Here is a 22,035-nt window from a genome sequence, read left to right as displayed (position 1 = left end):
AAATGCCTTTTAATCTGCTGAATTTAAATAAGGATTAGAGGGAGGCAGGTTGTAGCTTTTTTTAAGTCCTTATGGTCATACCCAAAAACAGAGGGGAAAATGGAATCCAAACCCCAAACCTGCTCCCACCAATTATCTCCTACAGAAGATGGTCAAAATTATATTTTTGAATTTTGTGCTGCCTTTATATATTTGTGATTTATTTCACAGCATTGCCAACAAAAAGTGCAAGACAGAAGAACCAAAAGAAAAAAAAATAAATAAATAAAAAGAAAGAAACAGGAGTGATATTACAATTATAATTGGCACTGAGGAGAATTTGGAAGTTGAAAAAGTGTGGACATTATTTATTTCCAAAATGCTGTTCCTTATTATTGGCCTTGGACTTGCCCTTGGATCTTAGATCTTTTCTTGACATTGACCTAATATTTTATGCAAGTTGGTGCCCAAATAATGAGTATCTTTTTAGCTAATATTGCACTCTAATTCCAAATGGAATAGACCAATAAGAAAACCATTATTTAACACTTTTTTCTCTCTCACACTTAAGTGGCAAAATATTCATATACGATCACGCGCGTCTTTATATGCTTCTTTTGTTTATTACATTATGTTAAACAATTCTTATTTAAGAGACTCTACTAAAAGAATATTCATGATTTGAGAATGTATTGACGCTAATTATTTATTTAGAATATTATTACAACTGAATATAAAATAAGATATTATTATTTTATAAAAATCTCGTGATTTTGATAATTTTTAGATTACACGCAGTTAATAAAAAATTAAATAAATTAGTTAAATATATGTTGTCAACTCGATTCAAGTTGTAATAAAAATACAATGTAACATTTCGTTATTTATAATTATTTTTGAAATATCTTTTACATGATTTTATTTACATGAATTACATTGAAATCCGAATTTGAGAAATTATATAATTAAAAAAATAAAATAATGAAACTTAAATTGATTTTTGTAATATATATTTCAAAGATGTTAATACAGATTTTAGTTATTCAAAAGTTTGAAGTATATCAATTGGATTCAGATTTAATTTTCTTAATTTATATAAAATTCAATAGTATTATGTTAATCTTATAATTCTCAAAACATATACGATTTATACATATATGAAACAAGGAAGGATGGAACTATTTAAGATAAATGTGAAAAATGATATAGAATAGAAGATATGATAATTAAAACCAAAATTTAAGAATATACAAGACATAAATATATTTTTTAAAAAATATATAATAATTAAGAGTATAATTAAAAATTAATTAATAATACATAGTTGAGATAAAAAATTTAATTTATTTTGAAAGATTAGTAATACTTTTTATACAAATTGCCTAAAATTTTATAAGTAAAAGTTTAATTATGAAAATTTTATAAGTAAAACTTTAATTATGAGAATTATTGAAGAAGATTGCCACCTCAACTCCATCCTAGTTCCCCCCTCCGGCCACAAGCAAGATAAATTGGTAGTACCATGAAAAACCCAACTTGTCCACACCAGCATAATTATTTCTGGGCGCCATATTTTATACCAACCTTTTTTTTTAAGTACAATTTAATTATTTATAATTTTTATATATCCAGCAATTATATTATTTTTATTTTATTTTTTATGTTAAAATAGATATATAATAAATTTTATAATATTTATAAAAATAATATTTATAATTTAATTAATTCTTTATAATTAAACTTATTAGAAAATAATAATTAATATAAAATATATAAAAAGTTTTTTTATTAAGAAAATAATAGATATAGTTAGAATATTAACGTGTTAAATTAAAAGAGAAAGAAGGATTGCTTTTACACTAAATGCGTGGCACCGTAACGAACCCCAGTCGTTACTTTAAAGAAAGTTGGTGTCCTCAAGGTCGAGTTCAAAATGAGAAAAAGAAAGACTGTGTACCAACATTTGTCATTTTAACTATGTCTGTTACCTGCTCCTGCCAGCTTCTCTTCTCTTTCTAGCTTTTGAAACGCATGTATATATTTGAGTTCATATGCAAACTGCAAAACAGAGAGACATATACAGAGAAGTGAGACTGAAAGAAAAGAGAAAAGGAAAAAGGAAAACATTCATCTTCTTTTATCTCTTCTCAAGCTCTGCTGTTCTATCTTATGTATCAGAAAAGGAAAGGCAATAAGCTTATTACACAAATCCACTGGTTTCTGTAAGTGAAATCAAGAAATGAGGTTATTTAGCTCTTCTTCTTCTGGGTCATAATCATCAAAACTTCTTTCTTTCTTGGCTATATAAAATTGCAAAAGCTGTCTCTTTCCCGCTTTGCATGTTTTTTTATCAACCTTTAATTCTGGGTATGTAATCCTTTCTTCGTTGCTAAATTGTACTTTCCTGTTTGCTGCAACTTTACTTCAATCGTCAAAAATGACTGTATTAGGAGGTTTTATAGGCTAGCTATCCTCCTTTCGAGTGTTACTTAGTTTCTTGATTCTAGTTTCAACAGTATATCACATTACTCTTGTCACTTTACCACTAAAGAAACATAGCAAAACCAAAGAATCATTTTGTTTGCATCTGTTTTCTTTGTTTTCTATTTCAGTCTTTTCTTGTCCACTGCTAAACCACTCAAAACTCTTCGAAGTCTGTATTTGGCACCAATCTTTCAACAGTAGATTTGTTGGGTTAGATAGTGCAACTTATTGAATTGGTAAAGTTATGGGTTTGTTTCAATTTAGATTCCTGATCTTGAGTTTGTGCCTATTCCTTGTATTCAAAACCGGTATTTCTGGTACTCAATTTATAGGGCATATCAGTCCTGGTTTTCAAGCAACTCATATGGATTGGATAGATAAAGAAGGGTTATTTTTGCTGTCCAACAATTCAGTTTTTGGATTTGGCTTCTATACAGCCCTTGATGCTCGATCTTTTTTGCTAGTTGTTATCCACATGAAAAGTGCCAAAGTTGTTTGGACGGCTAATAGGGGTTTATTGGTCAGTGATTCCGATCAATTTGTATTTGGGAAAAATGGGAATGTTTATTTGCAACGCGGAGATGGTATAGCTTGGTCTACAAATACAGAAGGGCAAAGAGTTACTTCTATGGAACTGATGGACTCAGGCAATTTGGTGTTGCTTGGAGATAATGGAGGTATTCTTTGGCAGAGTTTCAGCCACCCCACTGATACGCTTTTGCCTGGGCAGGAGTTTGTAGAAGGAATGAAACTCAAAAGTTTTCAAAATAAGAATGGCTTGAATAATTATCTAGAAATTAAGTATGGTGATTTGGTCTTGTATGCAGGATATATACCTCCACAAGTATATTGGTCATTGGCAAATGATAGCAGGAAAACCAATAACAGTGTTAATGGAAAGGTTCACTCTTTGTCTCTGGTGTCAAATTCATGGAATTTTTATGATGTAAATAGAGTCTTACTTTGGCAGTTCATATTTTTTGAAAGTTCAGATCCAAATGCGACATGGGCTGTCAAATTAGGCTCTGATGGAGCAATTGAATTTTACAATCTTCAGAAAGGAAGGTCAGTTGCCCCTGAGGCAACTAAGATACCACAAAATTCATGTGGCATTCCAGAGCCATGTGATCGATACTATGTGTGCTATTTTGACAATTGGTGCCAATGCCCTCCACCACTCAAATCTGAGTTTGACTGCAAACCTCCAGTAGCCTCAACCTGCAATGGCTCCAAGAATTCAGTTGAGCTTTTCTATGTTGGTGAGAAGCTTGATTATTTTGCTGTTGGGTTTGTTAAACCTTTGCTGAAATCCAATTTGAATTCTTGTAAAGAAGCTTGTCTAGACAATTGCTCTTGCATTGTGCTGTTCTTTGAGGAAAGTACTGGAAGGTGCTTTCTGTTTGATCAGCTGGGGAGCTTCACTCGCATCCAGGCAGGCTCTCCGGGTTATGTTTCATATATGAAGGTGTCGACAAGCAAGCAAAATTCAAAAAGTGGTAGTAATGGAGGGAGGGAGGCCCTATTGATTGCCGTCATTATCATTGCAACAGTATTTGTTATTGCTGGTTTTATTTATTTGGGAGTCTGGTATAATCGCAGAAAACATAGATTCTTGGAATTTCCTCAGGATAACTTGGAAGAGGATAATTTCTGGGACAGTCTTTCGGGGATGCCTGCCCGTTATAGCTTTAGTGATCTTTGTACAGCAACTAAAAACTTCTCCATGAAGGTTGGCCAAGGAGGGTTTGGCTCAGTCTACCTAGGTATGCTGCCAGATGGTGCCCAGTTGGCTGTCAAAAAATTGGAAGGCATTGGACAAGGAAAAAAGGAATTTAGAGCTGAAGTAAGTATCATCGGGAGCGTCCATCACGTCCATCTGGTCAAGCTTAAAGGCTTCTGTGCTGAAGGGGCTCACCGCCTTCTTGTTTACGAGTTCATGGAGAAAGGGTCTTTAGATAAATGGATCTTCAAAAATAATGAAGAAAGTTCCTCATTAGATTGGAATACAAGATTCAATATTGCAATAGGAATGGCAAAAGGTTTGGCTTATCTCCATGAGGAGTGTGAGGTGAAGATTGTCCACTGTGATATAAAACCTGAAAATGTCCTTCTTGATGATAATTTCACTGCTAAAGTTTCAGATTTTGGTTTGGCAAAACTAATGAATAGGGAAGACAGCCTTGTGTATACTACAGTGAGGGGTACAAGGGGGTATCTTGCACCAGAATGGATCACCAATAATCCCATATCAGAGAAGAGTGATGTGTATAGCTACGGTATGGTCTTGCTGGAGATCATTGGAGGCAGGAAGAATTATGATTCATCAGAAAATTCAGAGAAATCACATTTTCCTTCTTATTCCTTCAAGATGTTGGAAGAAGGAAGACTAAAAGAAATCATTGATCCAAAGTTGGATGTAAATGAGAGTGATGAGAGGGTTGTTACCTCAATCAAAGTTGCATTATGGTGCATACAAGAAGAGATGCAATTGAGACCGTCGATGGGTAAAGTGGTTCAAATGCTTGAAGGTCTTTGTGATGTCCCTGACCTTCCAATTTCATGTCCATCAGCGCATCGGTCTGTCTTAAGTTTTTTGAAATTGAACAGCAAAGAAAGCTCCTCTTTAGGCTTTAATGATAGCAGCAGTAATGCATTTCAGTCTGATATTCGATTATCAGGGCCAAGATGATAGAAGCAGCTGTTACAGGCTGCTTCGTCTTAATAAAAAATCAAGGCATCAAAGAAGAACAGTTCCGTGTGCTCCACACCATCAAAATCAATGTTTTGTGATGTTTAGTGCATTTTTGCTTTTAACTTATAATTTTGTAGTGCTTCAAGCATGAATATTTGCTCTGGTTTCCTTGAAATTTTCTTGTATTCTGAAGATCTCATATTGAAATTTCATGAAATTTTATTCTCATTTAAACTGCATACTCAAAAACTTGAATTCATCGACTCACAAGCCTTGAGATTGAAATGGCTGTTGTAAGATATTAAAGTCTGTTACTCTGAAATTATGATTGCCACTCTGGTTTTGAGCTTTTACGTGACCATGAAATTACTTGGATGAACAAGCCTCCTGATCACTGGTCAGAAACTGAGTTCTTCTGGAAGTATGCTTGTGAAACCACTGGGATCCATAATATTAAAGACGGAAAGACACTTGACTCTTATTCTTATCATGCATACATATGTTCATGTTAAAAAAAAATCTTCGTATCAGAAAACTTTTAAGTTCTCTGCAATATTAAATGTCTATCTATCTTGTAGCAGCATATGATGTTCATAAGCTTGGTAGTAAAGTGCAAGCAGTGAGTTATTTAACTGCTTATGCAGAAAGTAATGCCACTGCAACAAAGATGTTCAGAAAGAAACATTCTATCAGTTAGAAAAAGATGGTGACTGATGCTCCTGCCTTACTACTCTCTCCAACAACCTTCTGTTAGTTTTACAGAGGCCTTCACTGTCACTTATCCAAAGCTAATATTTAAGTTGCCCATTATTTTTATTAGTCTCAGATTACTAGACTACCACACTGATTCATCATCCCAACTCTTGTTTATTTGATCATTAGAAATGGAGAGACTCATGTGTTCAATGGGCTTTGTCCAGAGGCTAAGGCCTACGGAGTCCTTCTTATGACAGGACCATCAAATAATGGGCCTGTAAGAAGGCCTGAAAACATTGGATCATGTGCTTCTGCATATGGAATATTCAATTTCTTGTTTGTGCTTTTGTAAGTAGATAGGTTTATTTGCTTAAGTTGCAAAATTTTTTGCTGTTATAAAATACACTAAAAAGAATAACCAGCTAATCAAACGTACCCATTTCATCTTGAAATGCAATTTGCAAGTAAGTTGCTTTATATTTAGATTTGTAAAACTTTAGGAAATCATGAGAATTTGAATACTTTATCTTTTATAATAGGATTCAGGATATAGTCTGTCGACTACCCATTCAGTGGCTTTTGTTGTTAGAATAGCAAAGAAACACTGAAGTGTGAGATTGAGATAATAAAAGAAATAAAAAGAAAAACAAGAAAAAAAGGGGCATTAAACAAACAAACAAAATTAGGCATTATCAATCTGATGCTTGCTACAGATATTTCATAGCTTTCATCATAAAAGCAACTGAACACTGGACACTTGGCAAAACCAACTAAAAAATTAGTAGTAACACTGCACTTGAGAAGATGGATGATGGTGATTGTGTTTCTTTCACTTGATATCAAGGGAAGAAAAAAATAAAAGAAAGGGGAAACAGCATAGAAAATGATGAAGTTGCTGATGATGATGGACTCTTTACAATCATATAACACTTGTTCATGAGGAGGGCCAGCGTTAAGTATAGCAAAGCCATTATAAGATGGCATCTTGAGTACAAACTACAAAGATTTTGGGGGAAAATATATATAAACTTGCAAAAAAAGAATAATACCGTTAAAGAGGAATTACGTCGTACCTTCCATCTGTTTGTATACACAAACTTATAAACTTAATTAACTATAATTATTTCCATCAAAAAGTTATGCATTATAATTTTCAAAGGTGAAAAAGCAACCCCTACCATTTTATACAAAAGGGTAGTGTGAAATGTGAGAAACATCATATAATCCAATAAAATCCCATGTGACACCAAATCATTTGATTTGAGGTTGCATATATAGTTTTCTTTTAGCCCCATACCCTAATATGGTGACAATACAAAGAGATCGGAAGAAGAGTATGGAAAGGATGTTATCTTATCACTGAATTGAAAAGAAAGTGGAGACCCATACACTGGGAGAGGCAAGTAAGGAATATTGTGAGCCACAAACAGAGAATATCATAGAATATACATATCTCTCCTGTATTTATGATTTCATAGAGAGCAACAGGAGACCACTTCTTTGTACTGATTTTTATATTGGCTACTGATTTTATTAGGGTGTGCCTAAAAGAGGTCACAGTTAACAGGTTTGTGAAGTAATTTTCAAGGACAGTTTGAAGCATCATTTGGTGAAGAAATTAATAAAAACAAATTGAGTATTTATCGATTAATGGCTTGGGTACGTATAAAGTATGTGTCCAGCCATTATTTGTGGTGTTCTATTGGCTTTTTTGTGTCACGAGATGCCAAAATATCCTTGCCGAGTTCTTGTCACTTTGAAAAGAAAAATCACGAATGGGACATTTTTTCAGGATTGGTTTGATCAAGGAGTTGTTTATTTAGTTGAAAAAGATATATCTTATGATTATATCTTTTTAGAGTCACAGACGAGGAAAGAAATTCCAATTTGAAATCCTGATCGGTTCGGTCGATTTGTGGGTGCTATATAATTGTTTAATTCATGAGAGTTATTAAAAGATCCCTCAATCTTGAGGGCATATTTTAATTTTGAATGTTATTTATTTTTCAAAGTTCACACAAATCAAAGATCATGATTAATCCAAGTGATAAGTGAGGTAATTTATTAAATTAACAGCACAATGAATTTGACATGCACAATAGGGTTAGTAGATCCACAATTAAGTCGTCCTGTATAGAATAAAATCACAATTAAAAGAAACTAACAAATATAAATATCATCACTTGTTTTACTGCTCAGTTTGGCATAATTTTCTTAAATTAATTTTTTATCTTTTTAATGTTTTAAACTATTAAAACCATTTTTTTAGAATTAATTAAAATGACTATAACTGTTTTTTTTTTTTTTTAAAAAAACGAAAATTAAAGGATAGAAGTCATAATCTGTACTAAGAAAAGGTTGTGGCTGTTCAACCATTTGAGCTGAAAAGAGGGCAAGGCAAGATCTAAAACAAGGCTTACTTTACATTCCTTATTGTTGATGTTAGGATGTCATCACCTCTACAATAACCCTCAATGACAAAATCAAAGAGAGTTTGTTATTCTTTAGATAGTAATATATTTGCACTCAGATAAGAGTATATCACTAATCTCCTTATATTATAGGGAAAAAACAGGTAACATAGAAGACTAGGAGGCTGCAGCTAAAGGAAGGCCATTGAAGAAACCTGATGGAGATTTAGTTTCATGTGGGCAATCTTCACTTTCATATTCATCTTCTTCTTCTTCTTCAGCATCCCAAAGAAACCTAGCATATGAAGCTAAAACAAAGCTGCAAAATTAGGAGAGAAAATAACTATTAGTTAGCTTCAAATTGTATACAAGAGCAACTAGTCATTGAGCATAAGAAAGTTTCAGCTTCACATGTACAGGGAAAAACAAAAATCACTATCATATGGCATGAACTAGAAAAGCAGGACGGGTTACCAGTCTTCAGGTGCAGTTTTGACAGCTTGATCAAAATAACTCTCAGCTCTTTCAGCATCCTTCTCTTTTTGCCATATTAAATCAGCATAAACTGACAAAACATTTCCATCACTTGGATTTGCCAAGATTGCTCTTCCACAGAACTCCTCTGCTTTAGCGAAATCTCCTTTAACCTGGCAACAGAATGACAACCAAGATATTAAGATATTTGTATTACATAAAAAAATTAAAAAAGAAAAAGAATTTGCAACAACTCTTTTCTTTCTAGCTTGAAATAAGTAAAAGATTGCAGGTTAGCTGTTATTTTTATCAGTTAAAATGTCCTATACCTCTTTCAAAAACTTAGCATAGTTTCCAAGTAGAAGTGCATTCCCGGGATCTGCTGAAATCATTTTCTGATAATAAGCATCAGTGCTTTCATTCCCATAAAACTCTGATCCACCATTACTTTCTCCACCATCCGATCTTCTCCCTCCACTACCACCACAAACACCACCACCTCCTCCACTCCCCGATCCACCACCAACCACTAGAGTCTGCAACCCACGCCCCTCCTCCTTTTCATCATCATCATCATCATCATCATTCGCCACTCTCCCCCCCAACCCTGAACTTGAAAACATTCTCTGAATTCTTGAACTGGGTACTATTGCTTCTTTCTTTATTTCATCATCACTGTCTTTCTTACATTGTTGTTTCTTGCTTTGAGGTGGTCTTCCATGTGATGCATTCTTGATTTTTTGGAGATTTGTCTCTTGCAGAGTTTGGGTAGTGACTTTCTTGTCGTCAAAGGAAGGTTGAGAACGAAAGGAGCCAGTTAAGGAGATTGATTTGGTTCTTTTAAGAGCCTGGAATTCTGGCTCTGGTGATGATTCTTTAGAGTGTGGAAGCCATGAATTCAAGATTGGTGTTGAAGAACTCCTTAAGAGCATGTTTTACAGTGAAGCAGAGGAAGTGATTTTGAGGAAAACTGACTTCCTGGTGGAAGTGCTTTTCAAGAGAGTAGAAAGGATGGGAAGGGAAAACTCTAATCTTCAAGAACAGCATAACAACTGAAGAGCATTTATATATTTACACAGAAGCCTCAAGAAACATGCACATGATCATATCTCATATCTCAGCCGTTAATCTATGATCTTATGATAAACTTCAGAGATACTGACACTTAATACGTTCTGTGATGTGGTGTCCTCCCCACACAAGCCCACGAGTCAAAGAAGTTCTCACTTGAGCCGATGCCCTGTAATACACAGACACGTTGACTAAAAATCAAGTGAGAGTGGACCCACAATTCCATTGGTAAATTTCTATTTCCTGCAACAAAAATGGACGGTCATTTAAGTTTTATGAGTCAAACAAGTGCATCACTGTCGATCTAAGGTAGCGCTCTCTTCTTTGCCAAACCAGTTTAGACACGTACCAAGATTCAGTAAGAGGGAGATAAGGACCATGAAGATGATAACGTTATACAGACTGTTTTTTGTGGGCTAAGTGGAGACAATAATATCAATGTTATTGTACAGATTGTCGTTTGGATTGGCGCAAGTAGGATAAGTGCTTTCTGTTCTTTTATCTTGAATCAGAACTCCATAGAAAAAAAAGAATTGTTCTTGTACTAACAGTATGTTTTAAGTCTATATCATTGATGGCCATCTCCATCCTCCCCTCCCCCAGTAGAAAAATAAAGCTCTTAGATTAAGAAATCATCATTATGGTTCATTCTTACATCATCATTAAGTGATTTTAATATCAGCAACTATTCTGTTGAGATCGATAGGCAACTATACTAAGGTTAAGGTTCTGAGTCTAAGACTGTAGAGCATTAGTGACTTATTATGAACTACCCAAAAGCCACTCAAAACTCAGTATTAGCCTCATTATACGAACTAGGCCAGCAAATCTTTAACACTTATCCTCCTAACTAAATGTCTGAAACTGCTGATCTAGAGGGTTAGTCCAGTTGACGACGAGAGTAACTGATGCCAATAAATAATAGACAAGCAAGCAACTAAACAGATTACAGACGGTTCACCACGCCATTATGGACTATTCCTGTAGTGTTACTGTCATCTAGGATTAGCAGAATTATTACAAAACTTCAATATCCATGTAAGATGCGCAATGCGTACACTCTATCCTTATTCCTCACATATTTCCAATGCCGGTATCAAATACGGTCATGCCTCTAAGAATATAAATTACAATGTCAATTTAGACTAATTATAGATAGAAGTAAATTTTTTATTATAATAAATTATAAATTTTTTAAATCTCTTCTTAAGATAATATTTATATATATAATTTTAAAAATATATATTATATTTTATTTTATTATAATATTATTTTATCTTATCAATTTTATTTGCGTAATATTCATATTTATAATTAGTCCAAATTGAGACTGTAATTTTTATTTTTATATTAAATATGACTATAGAGAGATTGTACTCTATATAGGGAGGCATGACCGTGTTTGATACCGGTATTAAAATTATGGAAAGAATAAGTATAGAGTATATGTACTGCGCATCTTACATGAATATTGAAATTTTGTAATAATTTTGCTAATCCTATATATGACAGTAATGCTATAGGAAATATTCTATAATGGCGTGGTGATATTATTTCATCTATAAAATTAAATATTAAATTTTTAAAAAATTTAGTATTCACAATATCAATAAATTATAATTATTTTATAATAATAAATTTTATTTAGTTTCAAATGTATAATTATAAATAAATTTCTTGAGTATAATTAATTCATCGAACTTTTGCGCTCCAATTGGTTTATAGTTGCACTCCACTTTAATGTACATACAAATATATATACACAGACGCAAATATAAATGAGGGGAATGCAAGAAAATCTCCAAACACGATTCATACGATAGCATAAAGTTAGGAATTGACTATTAGAGTTGTTGGCCACCGTAATATACTTTCAGCTATCAGTTTATTATTCTATCCAAAACTTAACTCAACCACCCAAATTAAATACATCAAACTTTTTATAAATTTAAAATAGAATCAAACCAGATAAGGAAATAAATGAATTATATTTTATATAAATATAAACCAAGCTAAATCGAATTAACACTTAAATTAAATTAAACGAAACCCCATTAAACTAAAATAATAAATAAATAAATAAATCTAAGTGCAAATCTCCTATTACTTAGACAGTGTAATATTGATGACAACTACCCTTTAAAGATTCATTTGAGACCTTTTACAAGAATTAACTAGTTCAATATCAGTGTTTTGGACGAAAGTTATTTTACATAAATAAAATATTTATATGAATTAAAATTAATATAAAAGTTTACAATATTATTAAAAATTAATTATTTAAATATAAATATATATTTATATAAGAATATGAAATTAAATTTTTTTAATATATAAAAAAATATTAAATTTTTAATTGAAATAAGTAAATGATTATCAATTATTTACAAATTGAAAGTCTCATTATTTAAAAATTATAAATTTTCTATTATAATTCCAGAAATAATTTTTTTAAAACTTTCTCACTTACTTGTAATGTAATTACATTTAAAGATGAAAATAGAATATATGAATAGAAAATAGTCATAAATAAATTGATTACATTAATAAAATAGTTTATTGCTCGTTCTTTAGGTGGAAGTCATTTTATACGAATAAAATATCGCTAAATATATAGATGGGTCTCTGAACTTGTTTCGTTTTTTCAATTATTCTCACGATCTCAACTTTAATTCAATTGAACTTCTTAATTTTACGGATTATTAGTTTCAAATCTTTCAATTACAAACGTTTTGCATTTTACTCCATCTAAAAATATGTAAGTTTAAATAAAATAATAATATATTTAAAATATAAAATAACGGTTAAAAATATAAATGGCCCCTGAATTTATTTTATTTTTACAATTGGCCTCCCGAACTCAACTTGAATTCAATTAGATCTCTCAACTTTACTGATTATTATTTTTAAATTCCACAATCACAGGCATTAAAAGCGTAAAAGCGCGTAAGTTCGAATGAAATAATAATATATTTAAAATATATAAAAAAGTAAATAAATGAAAAGGTAAAATAATGAGTTTAAAATTTTTAATATCTGTTAAATATTTTATTTCTATGGTAATGGTATAGGTATAACCTATAAGAATAAAAAGAACTTGGTGATAAAAGAAGTTGAAGGACTGCAATAGTATACTACAATAGTATATTTTAGTTTGGAAGATATTTTTTTTATTTAATAAATTAATAAAATAATTTTAATGTACAATAAACAATATGTTAAGATTAATGGAACACACTTTTCACAAGAGGTTAATATAAAGCACTTATTCTCCGTTTGTGAAGGATTTAAATATAATAACCTATAAAGTTCATATACGCAATTGAATCAAAGTTGAGTTTAGAGGAGCAATTATGAAGATAAGACAAGTTTAATAGTTTAATTATGTATTTTGCATATTATAAGCAACATCGTTATTGAGAATATATTTTTTATTACTACCTAATGGAGGAGTTAAAGATAATAATCCGTAAAGTTGAGAAGTCCAATTGAATTAAAATTGAGTTCAGAATGTCATTTACAAAAACGGAACAAGTTCAAGGATCCATTTATGTATTTAGCCATAAAATATTTATATGAATTAGACATTAATGGTTTATTAATCAAAAGTTATTTAAATACATATATATTACGTTAAAATATGAAATTAAATTTTTTTTGAAATTGAACAAAAAATATATAAAATTTAAATTAGAAAATATATTAAAAATTCTTAGTATAATTTTTATGGAAGAGAGTAAAAAAAAATTCAAAGTAATTAAATAAATAAGAAAAGAATTATAGAGATTCTTATAAAAATTATATTAACTTATAATTTTAAGAAGCGAATTAAAAATTTTAAAATAGTTCTTATAATGATAGGATGAGAAAATTAATTTAAAGTAATTAAATGGTTAAGTATAAAATCATAATACTTTTAATACTAAATATATATATATATATATATATATATATATTTATATATATAATTTATTTAGAATAGCTAATGTACTTTTTAATATTTATATAATTGCTTTTTAGTAATTTTTTTTTATATAGATTCTTAAATTTAGCACAATTTAAATAAATAGCTTAAAAATCATAAAAGAATTATTGCAAAGAGAGAGAAATCAAGTTACAACTTTACTTTCATATATATATATATATATATATATATATATATATATATTGGCATTGAAATGTTAAAGGATTAGAAAAACTCTTGTTTTTCATTAAAAAAGAAAAAGAAGATTTAATCTAATATAGTATTTTTGATGATAAATAAAAAAAAATTAATTAAACTAAATATTTTTACTCAAGAAAAAACCACATAAACCAAACCGCAATATCGGCTTGGCTTGATGCTTTTCTGGAATTTTGCTCACCCCATTGCACCCTAGCTAATATCCAAAATTCCTCAGAATGCATTGCCGATGCCTTTGCATCTGTTGGGATAATAAGAAATCTTTAACACCTCAACCTTTCAGTATGGCAACAAATACTACTAGAAGTTCTCAATGGCATAATTAAAAAAGATAGTTTCCAAGTTTTAGTCCCCACTTGGACCCAGAAGAAGATGATTAGTATTGCAGAATCAACTACCAGACTAGTATTAAGTATCTCTTTACTCAATTCCAGAATGTGAACATTTCACTTTGGATTAAATTATCCAATGTTTCCTACTTACTTGAACTAACAAAATGAATGTAAGGAAAGAGACGAGACTGCCATAACCACCTGTATAGGAATGTCCTACTTCTGCTATGTATTTTCTACTACTACTTTCCCTCTCTCTCTAAAAGACATGTAATCATATACACAAATTCAATTCTTACACCATCATCTTCTAAATCGAGATCCTTTATTTGGTCTACTACCGCCTCTATTCCTTCCATCCCATGCAGAAGCCCAAAAGAATAGAGACATCCAGAAAAGAACAGCAAAAAAGATCTGAACCCGGTCCTGAAATCTAGTGAAAGTTGCAGCAATCCCTGCGCCAAGATTTTAAAAAAATAATACATCATAAGATGGCAGCAATAGATGCTAAAAGCAACCAAGTCTGAAATGACTCCATCTTCACTTAATTTTCAAAATCAAGGAGAGGAAGATGAAGAAGACAGAGTTCACCAACCTAGAGCATTACAGTATCAAACTATTATGAGCAGAATCAATTCTGCAACATGACATGATTCACTAAATTAATAACTCATATATTAACCTTCCCTGAGACAGAAATACACGCAAACATAGAGTAGCCAGTTGACCTATAGGATCAAAAACACAATATATTATGAAAATAATCTAGTCCGGAGGCTTCAGAACAGAATTCTCATCATAAGGAAAATGTAAATGAATCTAGAGTAGCAAATTACCTTCTAAGAGCATTCCCAACAGTGCTCTTTATTTTAAAGAGCATAATTTCTATAATAAAGAGCATCTTAAGGAATTTTCACATATAAAGTGTAAAATATTTTATTTAAGTCCAATAGACTCTTTATATGTTATTCTGTATCTTGTTTTTATTTACATAAGCATTAATAATTTTAATTTCTCTTTCCTTTTCTTTTTAACTTTTACCAATAGAAAAACAAGAATTACAAATATCAATTAAATCATATGCATAGAAAATTATAGTGCATTTATTAAATATAGAATAGAGAGTGAAGTTTGACTTTCCATATGTAGAGAGCCAAATCGACTCTCGACTTTATATTTAAGGAATAAAGAGTGCATTGAAATATCATTGTACGATATGACTCTTTAAAATAAAAAGTTTTATATATATAAAAAATGCATTGAAGATACTCTAATGTCGGCTTAGATGGTGCAAAGAGATTAACAAATCTTACCTCCTTCATATTTTCTAAAAATATTCTAACATATAATTCAAAATCACAAGGCATCTAAGCAAGGGTTTATGTTACAATCTCACTACTCTTGCTGCCGGTTCCATGATTTACCTTAAGGCAACTTTGCAAGTGGACTCCAGCATAGCAGAATGTAATCAGTATTGTATCAGATACCTTGCACAACATTAACCAACCTAGAGAGTTACATCAACGACAATCCTTCTTCTTCTTTTTTTCTGAAGTACGACAATTCTTTTTCTGAGTAGTGGAATATTAGTAAAATTTTCAAATTGTTTACACTAAAAATACAATGGGCTAGTGTTTATGTTAAACAGAGAATCACAATGAATTCAGGTCTCCGATTCTCCCCTTTCCCTTTCTTTTCTACTCAATTAAACAAACAAAAGTCAAATGCAATGCTTCGTGCCGCAAATCTAAAATATAAAATACTGTGTTTAACATTTATTCCACATTTGGGATTAGCCGCAACAAGGCAGTCATTGATATCTTTCTCTTCTCATTACTACTCAGGCTTAAATCTTTACTACTCTATCCAAAAAGAAATTACTAATATCCAATTAGCAAAGCCACCCTTTGACTTGATTAATTTCTCTTATATAGTTAGAGTAATTTCGAAATTTGTAATCATCCATAACTATATTTAACAAATTCAAATGATTTATCTATATATTAACTAACAAACCAAATATATAAAAGAAGAAAAAAAAAAAACAATATAAGAAGAAGTTTGTACCTTTGCGGTCATCTTCGGGAGGCGGTGGGTCGGGCTGAGAGTTGGGCGGTTGAGGAGATAACGCAGCGTGAAGACGGCCGAGGCGTAATCGCGGCGCTAGGAATGGACGGTGGATATTAATTGGGACGGAGAGAGGAGTTATAGACGCTGGACTTACGAAATTTGATTTAGGGAATGTGGTTGCGCTGCCGGCAGTTGCCGCCGGAAAAAGAATGGTCATTCTTGGAAACTCGAAAAAGTAAAAACAAAAATGAAATGAGTGTTATATAATTGGTCATTGATACTATTTATTGATTTTAATTTAATTGGGATTATAATTGTAAGGTGTAGAGTAGTGAAGTGGAGTTGGGGCGGTAAACAGATAATTGTTTTCAACAAAAGTACTTCTATGCCCTTTTCCTAACATTTGTTGTTTGTTTTGTAGATTAGAGTTGAGTTTTTTTTTTATTTTTTCGTGTGTATCTAAATTTACATATGAAAATTGAGCATGATATTTAAAGTTTGAACTCAAAATTTTAATTAAGTTAGAAGAGATTTGACCATTTTATTTACATATTTTTTATTAATTTTAAATTTTTATTTTATATTAATAATTTTGTATATTTTTTTTAGCTACATAATTTTTCAAAATATAATGATATATTTGTTAACTCAAGAAGCAATAATTGAGAGAATAGTTATTTTATGTTATAATTATAGAAGCCTTTATATAGGCTGAAATACATAATAGAATTATATAAAATCTGGAAAAATCAACTCTCTAAAATAAAGCAACTAAACGCCTAAAGAATAGAGCAAATTTTATCATAGACTTAGTTTAACAAACAAACAGATATTTTAACACACTCCCTTAAACTAAGCTTAATCTATAGGAGTTTAGTTAAACTTATTCTCAAGACACCATCTGTTGAACACCTTCTCTGCGTAACAATAGGCTGCTTTCTTGATGATCATGAGATCGCTCCTAAACCCAACATGAACACATAACCATATGTGTTTTTCCTATCGTCATGATCTCCTGTATAATTACTGTCCGTAAATCCAACTAGTTCTGATTTTTCTCTCCTTTTATATAGAATTCCATAATCCATCATTCCTTGCAAATATCGTAAAATTCGTTTCGCAGCCATGAGATGCATCTCCGTTGGATTTTCCATGAATCTGCTGATGAGACTTACAGTAAACATAATGTCAGGCCTTGTCAAAGTTAAGTACATTAAACTTCCAACAATTTGCTTATAAAGAGTGCTATCAATCTTTACTCCATATGGGTCTTTAACAAGCTTTAAACTCGTCTCTGCTGGTGTGTAAACTGGATTACAGTCTTGCATCTGAAATATGGTTAAGATGTCCTGCACATATCTCCTTTGACACATAAAAATGCCTACATCAGATTGAACAACTTCCAAGCCCAAAAAATAATGCATCAAGCCGAGATCAGTCATTTTAAATTCAGACATCATAGAATTTTTAAATTTCTCAATTATTACAGTGTCATTGCCTGTATAAATTAAGTCATCCACATACAAGCAAATAATGAGCATTTTCCCATCACATTCAAATCGCATAAAAAGTGTATGCTCATAAGGACACTAATGGAATCCTTTTTTCAAAAAATAAGCTTCGATACGACTATACCATGCCTGCAAGGCCTGTTTTAGTCTATAAAGAGCTTTTTTCAATCTGTAAATTCTATGCTCATCTCTTATCTTAATGTAACCCAATGGTTGATCAACAAATACCTGCTCCTCCAATTCTCCATGTAAGAAGGCTGATTTAACATCTAGCTGGAAAATTGGCCATGCATTTTGAGCTGCTAATGCAACCACATCTGATAGTATCTTGCCTCGCAACCGCAGTAAAGACTTCCCTGTAATCAGTTCCAAATTCTTGCTTGTATCCCTTCACAATCAGCCGCGCCTTATGTTTGTCAACTTCGCCTTTCTCGTTCAATTTTGTTTTATAGACCCATTTTAAGCCAATGGTTTTCTGCCCCTTTGGTAGTTCAGTCAGCTCCCATGTCTTATTTCTTTCTATAGATGCAATTTCATTATCCATAGCCTTTCTCTGTTTCTTGCCCATCGAGTACTTTTACGACGCAGGAAATAGCATCACCGTTATGAGCGGTATGTTTCAACCAATTAAACTATAAGCCCCGCAACCCTAGGTTGCCTGCGAATGCAAAGCGTTACTACTTGGAGAGGAATTTGAACATTGAGCAGCTTCCTCAAAGGTCAATGGATCACAATCTGAAAATAGAGTAAAATTAATAAGCGAATCATCAGATTAGTCAACTCCAGTTACCTCATAATTTGCCATCTGTGCAGGTCTCTTCATAAGCCACTGTGGACGTTGAGTTTTGCCTATCGATTACAGATGTTGAGTTTCAGCTGTTGGCGAATCAAGTACTAGTTCATCTTCGATCTCATATTGCAGCTCAGCATTTGTAACTGATTGCTCCTCTTCATCATCAAGATCTAAAGGTATATTTTGCTTCGTACCATTCTCATTCAAATCCCACAAGTGATCTTCATCAAAAATTACATCACGGCTTATGACGATTTTCTTAGTTTGAGGATCGTACAGCTTGTAAGCTTTAGAATTATCACAAACTCCAAGAAAAATACATTTTTCTTCTTTGTCTTCTAACTTCTTCCTTTTTTCATCTGGAATATGAGCATAAACTATGCATCCAAAATTTCTGAAATAATCAACTGCTAGTTGTCGACCACTCCATGCCTCTTCAAGAGTCATATTCGAGCCAGTAGAGTTGGGCTTCCGCTCGAATATGAAGACTCACACGCTTCAGGCTAGAAACTCTTTGACACCTTACTCGTCGTCAATAGACTTCTCACCATATTCATGATTGTGCGGTTCTTCCTCTCGCATACGCCATTTTGCTGAGGTGTATAGGCTGTTGTAAGTTATCGTTTGATCCTATGTGCATCGCAAAAGTCTACGAATTCATGAGAGTTATATTCTCCACCACGGTTTGTACGCAGCACCTGAATTTGACATCCTGCTTCATTTTCAACAAGTGCTTTAAAATTTCTAAAAGCAGTCAATGTCTCAGATTTTTTCTTGTAAAAGATAAGCCCAAGTTTTACGACTCAAATCATTAATAAAAGTGATTATATACTGTTTACCTCCACTAGAGACAAGATTGATTGGCCCGCAAAGGTCAGAATGCACAATCTCCAACCACTTTCTTGTTCTTCGAGTCTTTCCTTTCGGAAATGGGTCTCTGTGTTGTTTGCTGACAACACATCTTTCACATATCTCTGTTGGAGGTGAGAATGTTGGAAGGCCAGCCACCATTTTCTTGTGTTGGAGTGTCTTTAATCCGTTGAAATTCAGATGTACATATCGAAAATGCCATAGCCAAGCTTCATCTTTGAGTCTTGTTGAGAAGCACATTTGAGCAATACTGTCCAAATAGAGAGGAAACTTTCTATTTGCTGTCATTTTAGCTTGAGCAATCAAGCCCAGTTTGCCGTCAAGAATGTGGCACACACTATTTTTAATTTTAATCTCATATCCTTTTTCTTGCAATTGACTAATGCTCAACAAATTGGTCTTCAAATCTGGAACAAAAAGAACACTAGAGATAGCTTGATAATTATTCTCTTTAGTTCGGATGGTTACCTGTCCTTTACCCATAACTGAAATTTTGGTGTGGTTACCAAATTTCACGCTGTTTCTGTACGACTCATCTAGAGCAGCAAAAATTTCTCTGTCACTGCACATATGATTGCTGCAACCGGTGTCCAGGTACTACAAGTGCTTGTTAGATTCTTCCTTAGTATTGCAAACCATTAGCAGAGATATCTCCTCCTGCGTCTCTGCAAAATTTGATTTTTCTCCATTGTCCTTTGACAGGTTAGTTCTACATTCATTTTGATAATGACCATACCTATGACATCGATAGCACTCCACGTTCGACTTGTCTACTAATTTAGAATTATCAGTTGTTGATCGGTAGCCTCCACGTCCTCTTCCTCTGCTTTCCCTCTTCCTCTACCTTGATAAACAGTACCGTGATCATCTTGAGTTTGTTGGTGATGCGACTCTCTTCCTTTGTAAGAGCCTCTACCTCTACCGCGTCCTCGACCTCCTTTTATATGATTATTAAAAGAGACCAGCAATGCTTGCTCCTCTTTATCTTGTTGATTCATTTTCTGTTCATGAACCAATAAAGAACCTTGCAGTTCATCAATCAAAAAAAGATCAATATCTTTTGATTCTTCAATTGAACACATAACATAATTGAATTTGAGTGTCAGTGAACGAAGAATTTTCTCGACTACAGTTACATCCTCCATCTTCTCACCATGAACCTGCATCTTGTTAACAATTACCATTGTTCTTGAGAAAAAATTTAAAATTATTTCTCCTGACTTCATCCGGAGTAACTTAAACTTTTGGCGAAGTGATTGAAGCTGTTGCCTCTTTGCCCTCATCGATCCTTAAAATTTTCTCTTCATAGAATCCCATATCTACTTCGAAGTATCCTTGGGAAGAATTGTTTCCAGAATTAAACGATCAATAGCTTGGAAGAGATAATTCTTGGCCTTTAAATCCTTTAGCCGTTGTGACTTAAGATCTGATTTCTGCACATCTGTCAGTACGGTTCCTGCTGCTGCTTCAGTAAATCCTTCAGAGATAACCTGCCAATATTTTTTTGATCAAATTTTATATAAATAATTTTTAAACAAAATAATCATTGTTATTCGCGATTAAAAGTGTCTAAATACAATTTTAAAACGTGTCAAATGTAAAATTTTATTGCCTTGAACTTCATAATATGATATTATTATTAATATGTTAATTAGTAACTTTTATTTACGATATATTAATTAATTATTTACTCCTAAATTAAACAGTAATTTTATAGCTATTTTATCTTATTTCAATATTACTCATGAAACCTTAAAATACTAAAAGGAATCATTAAACTATCTTGAATTATTATTATCTTAAAATTCAATTTATGGTAATATTTAGAATCTAGTTCTTAATCTTAAAATTAAAAATATATTGTGAAATTTAGATTTCATAGGTAGAAACTTTTTTGAATAATAGAATAATAATGAGAAGCGTGCAAGAAACCACCATTATGAAGAATAACTAAGCTTGGCATACAATTAGAAGTGCCACCGAGACAAGTTTGTCTCCCTTCGTATCTTTTCTATTTTATATTTCATTTCATCAATTAATTATAAGAATTTGTACTTCTTTTCCAATTTAAGTCAGTTTAGTAGGTCTATTTATATGGCTTTAGATTGGCCCAGAATTTTATAGATCATTTTAAATCAAATAGCAAACCAATTAGGAAATGTAATATCAATAATAAAATATGAAACTTTTTGTCAATTCAAAATCCATAGGAAGGAAGAAAATAAGACCCTTAAGTATTAGTTTTTGGCAAAACTCATATGGACTACTTTTACTTGATCACACTCTTGCCATTTTAACCTAATTTTACTTCTTTTTATTCTATGCTTCACATGAGTGTCTTTAAAGTTCGAAATCAGATTCATGGTGGTCGAATGTAAATTAATTTTGAAGGAGTTTTATGTTAAAACCAATGAGATTTTACAGTGCACCCCAAGCTGATCAAACAGTAAATAAAAGCAAAAAATGTTC

At 32.0% G+C, this 22,035-nt stretch overlaps 3 protein-coding genes across 3 annotated transcripts; 1 reads left to right on the top strand and 2 right to left on the bottom strand.

The window, feature by feature from the left end:
- The first annotated feature begins 1,909 nt into the window (after positions 1-1,909).
- Positions 1,910-5,383, top strand: LOC8282333 (G-type lectin S-receptor-like serine/threonine-protein kinase SD2-5). Its single transcript, XM_002517586.4, has one exon. The coding sequence runs from the start codon at positions 2,708-2,710 to the stop codon at positions 5,150-5,152; it is 2,445 nt and encodes an 814-aa protein (XP_002517632.2). The 5' UTR covers positions 1,910-2,707; the 3' UTR covers positions 5,153-5,383.
- Positions 5,384-8,256: 2,873 nt separating this feature from the next.
- Positions 8,257-9,785, bottom strand: LOC8282332 (aspartate, glycine, lysine and serine-rich protein). The gene is made up of 3 exons (XM_002517585.4): positions 9,066-9,785; positions 8,737-8,909; positions 8,257-8,581 (listed from the first exon to the last, which is right to left on the bottom strand). The coding sequence occupies exons 1-3, from the start codon at positions 9,666-9,668 to the stop codon at positions 8,440-8,442; spliced, it is 918 nt and encodes a 305-aa protein (XP_002517631.1). The 5' UTR covers positions 9,669-9,785; the 3' UTR covers positions 8,257-8,439.
- Positions 9,786-14,393: 4,608 nt separating this feature from the next.
- On the bottom strand, positions 14,394-16,682 carry LOC8282331. The gene is made up of 2 exons (XM_002517584.4): positions 16,390-16,682; positions 14,394-14,777 (listed from the first exon to the last, which is right to left on the bottom strand). The coding sequence occupies exons 1-2, from the start codon at positions 16,607-16,609 to the stop codon at positions 14,626-14,628; spliced, it is 372 nt and encodes a 123-aa protein (XP_002517630.1). The 5' UTR covers positions 16,610-16,682; the 3' UTR covers positions 14,394-14,625.
- Between the last annotated feature and the right edge of the window lie 5,353 nt (positions 16,683-22,035).

The sequence above is a fragment of the Ricinus communis genome, chromosome 8 (assembly GCF_019578655.1).
Source record: "Ricinus communis isolate WT05 ecotype wild-type chromosome 8, ASM1957865v1, whole genome shotgun sequence".
Classification (NCBI taxonomy): Eukaryota; Viridiplantae; Streptophyta; class Magnoliopsida; order Malpighiales; family Euphorbiaceae; genus Ricinus; species Ricinus communis.
The sequence above is the reverse complement of the archived record's forward strand: the minus strand, read 5'-3'. Positions and strand labels throughout refer to the sequence as shown.

Bases quoted from the DNA above. Each gene is read 5' to 3' on its own strand.
- LOC8282333 (XM_002517586.4), top strand. From the start codon at position 2,708: ATGGGTTTGTTTCAATTTAGATTCCTGATCTTGAGTTTGTGCCTATTC.
- LOC8282332 (XM_002517585.4), bottom strand. From the start codon at position 9,668: ATGCTCTTAAGGAGTTCTTCAACACCAATCTTGAATTCATGGCTTCCA. The intron at 8,910-9,065 runs GTATAGGACATT...TTCTGTTGCCAG, and splicing joins ATGCTAAGTTTTTGAAAGAG to GTTAAAGGAGATTTCGCTAA. The intron at 8,582-8,736 runs GTAACCCGTCCT...CTAATTTTGCAG, and splicing joins AAAACTGCACCTGAAGACTG to CTTTGTTTTAGCTTCATATG.
- LOC8282331 (XM_002517584.4), bottom strand. From the start codon at position 16,609: ATGACCATTCTTTTTCCGGCGGCAACTGCCGGCAGCGCAACCACATTC. The intron at 14,778-16,389 runs GTACAAACTTCT...ATCTTGGCGCAG, and splicing joins TCCCGAAGATGACCGCAAAG to GGATTGCTGCAACTTTCACT.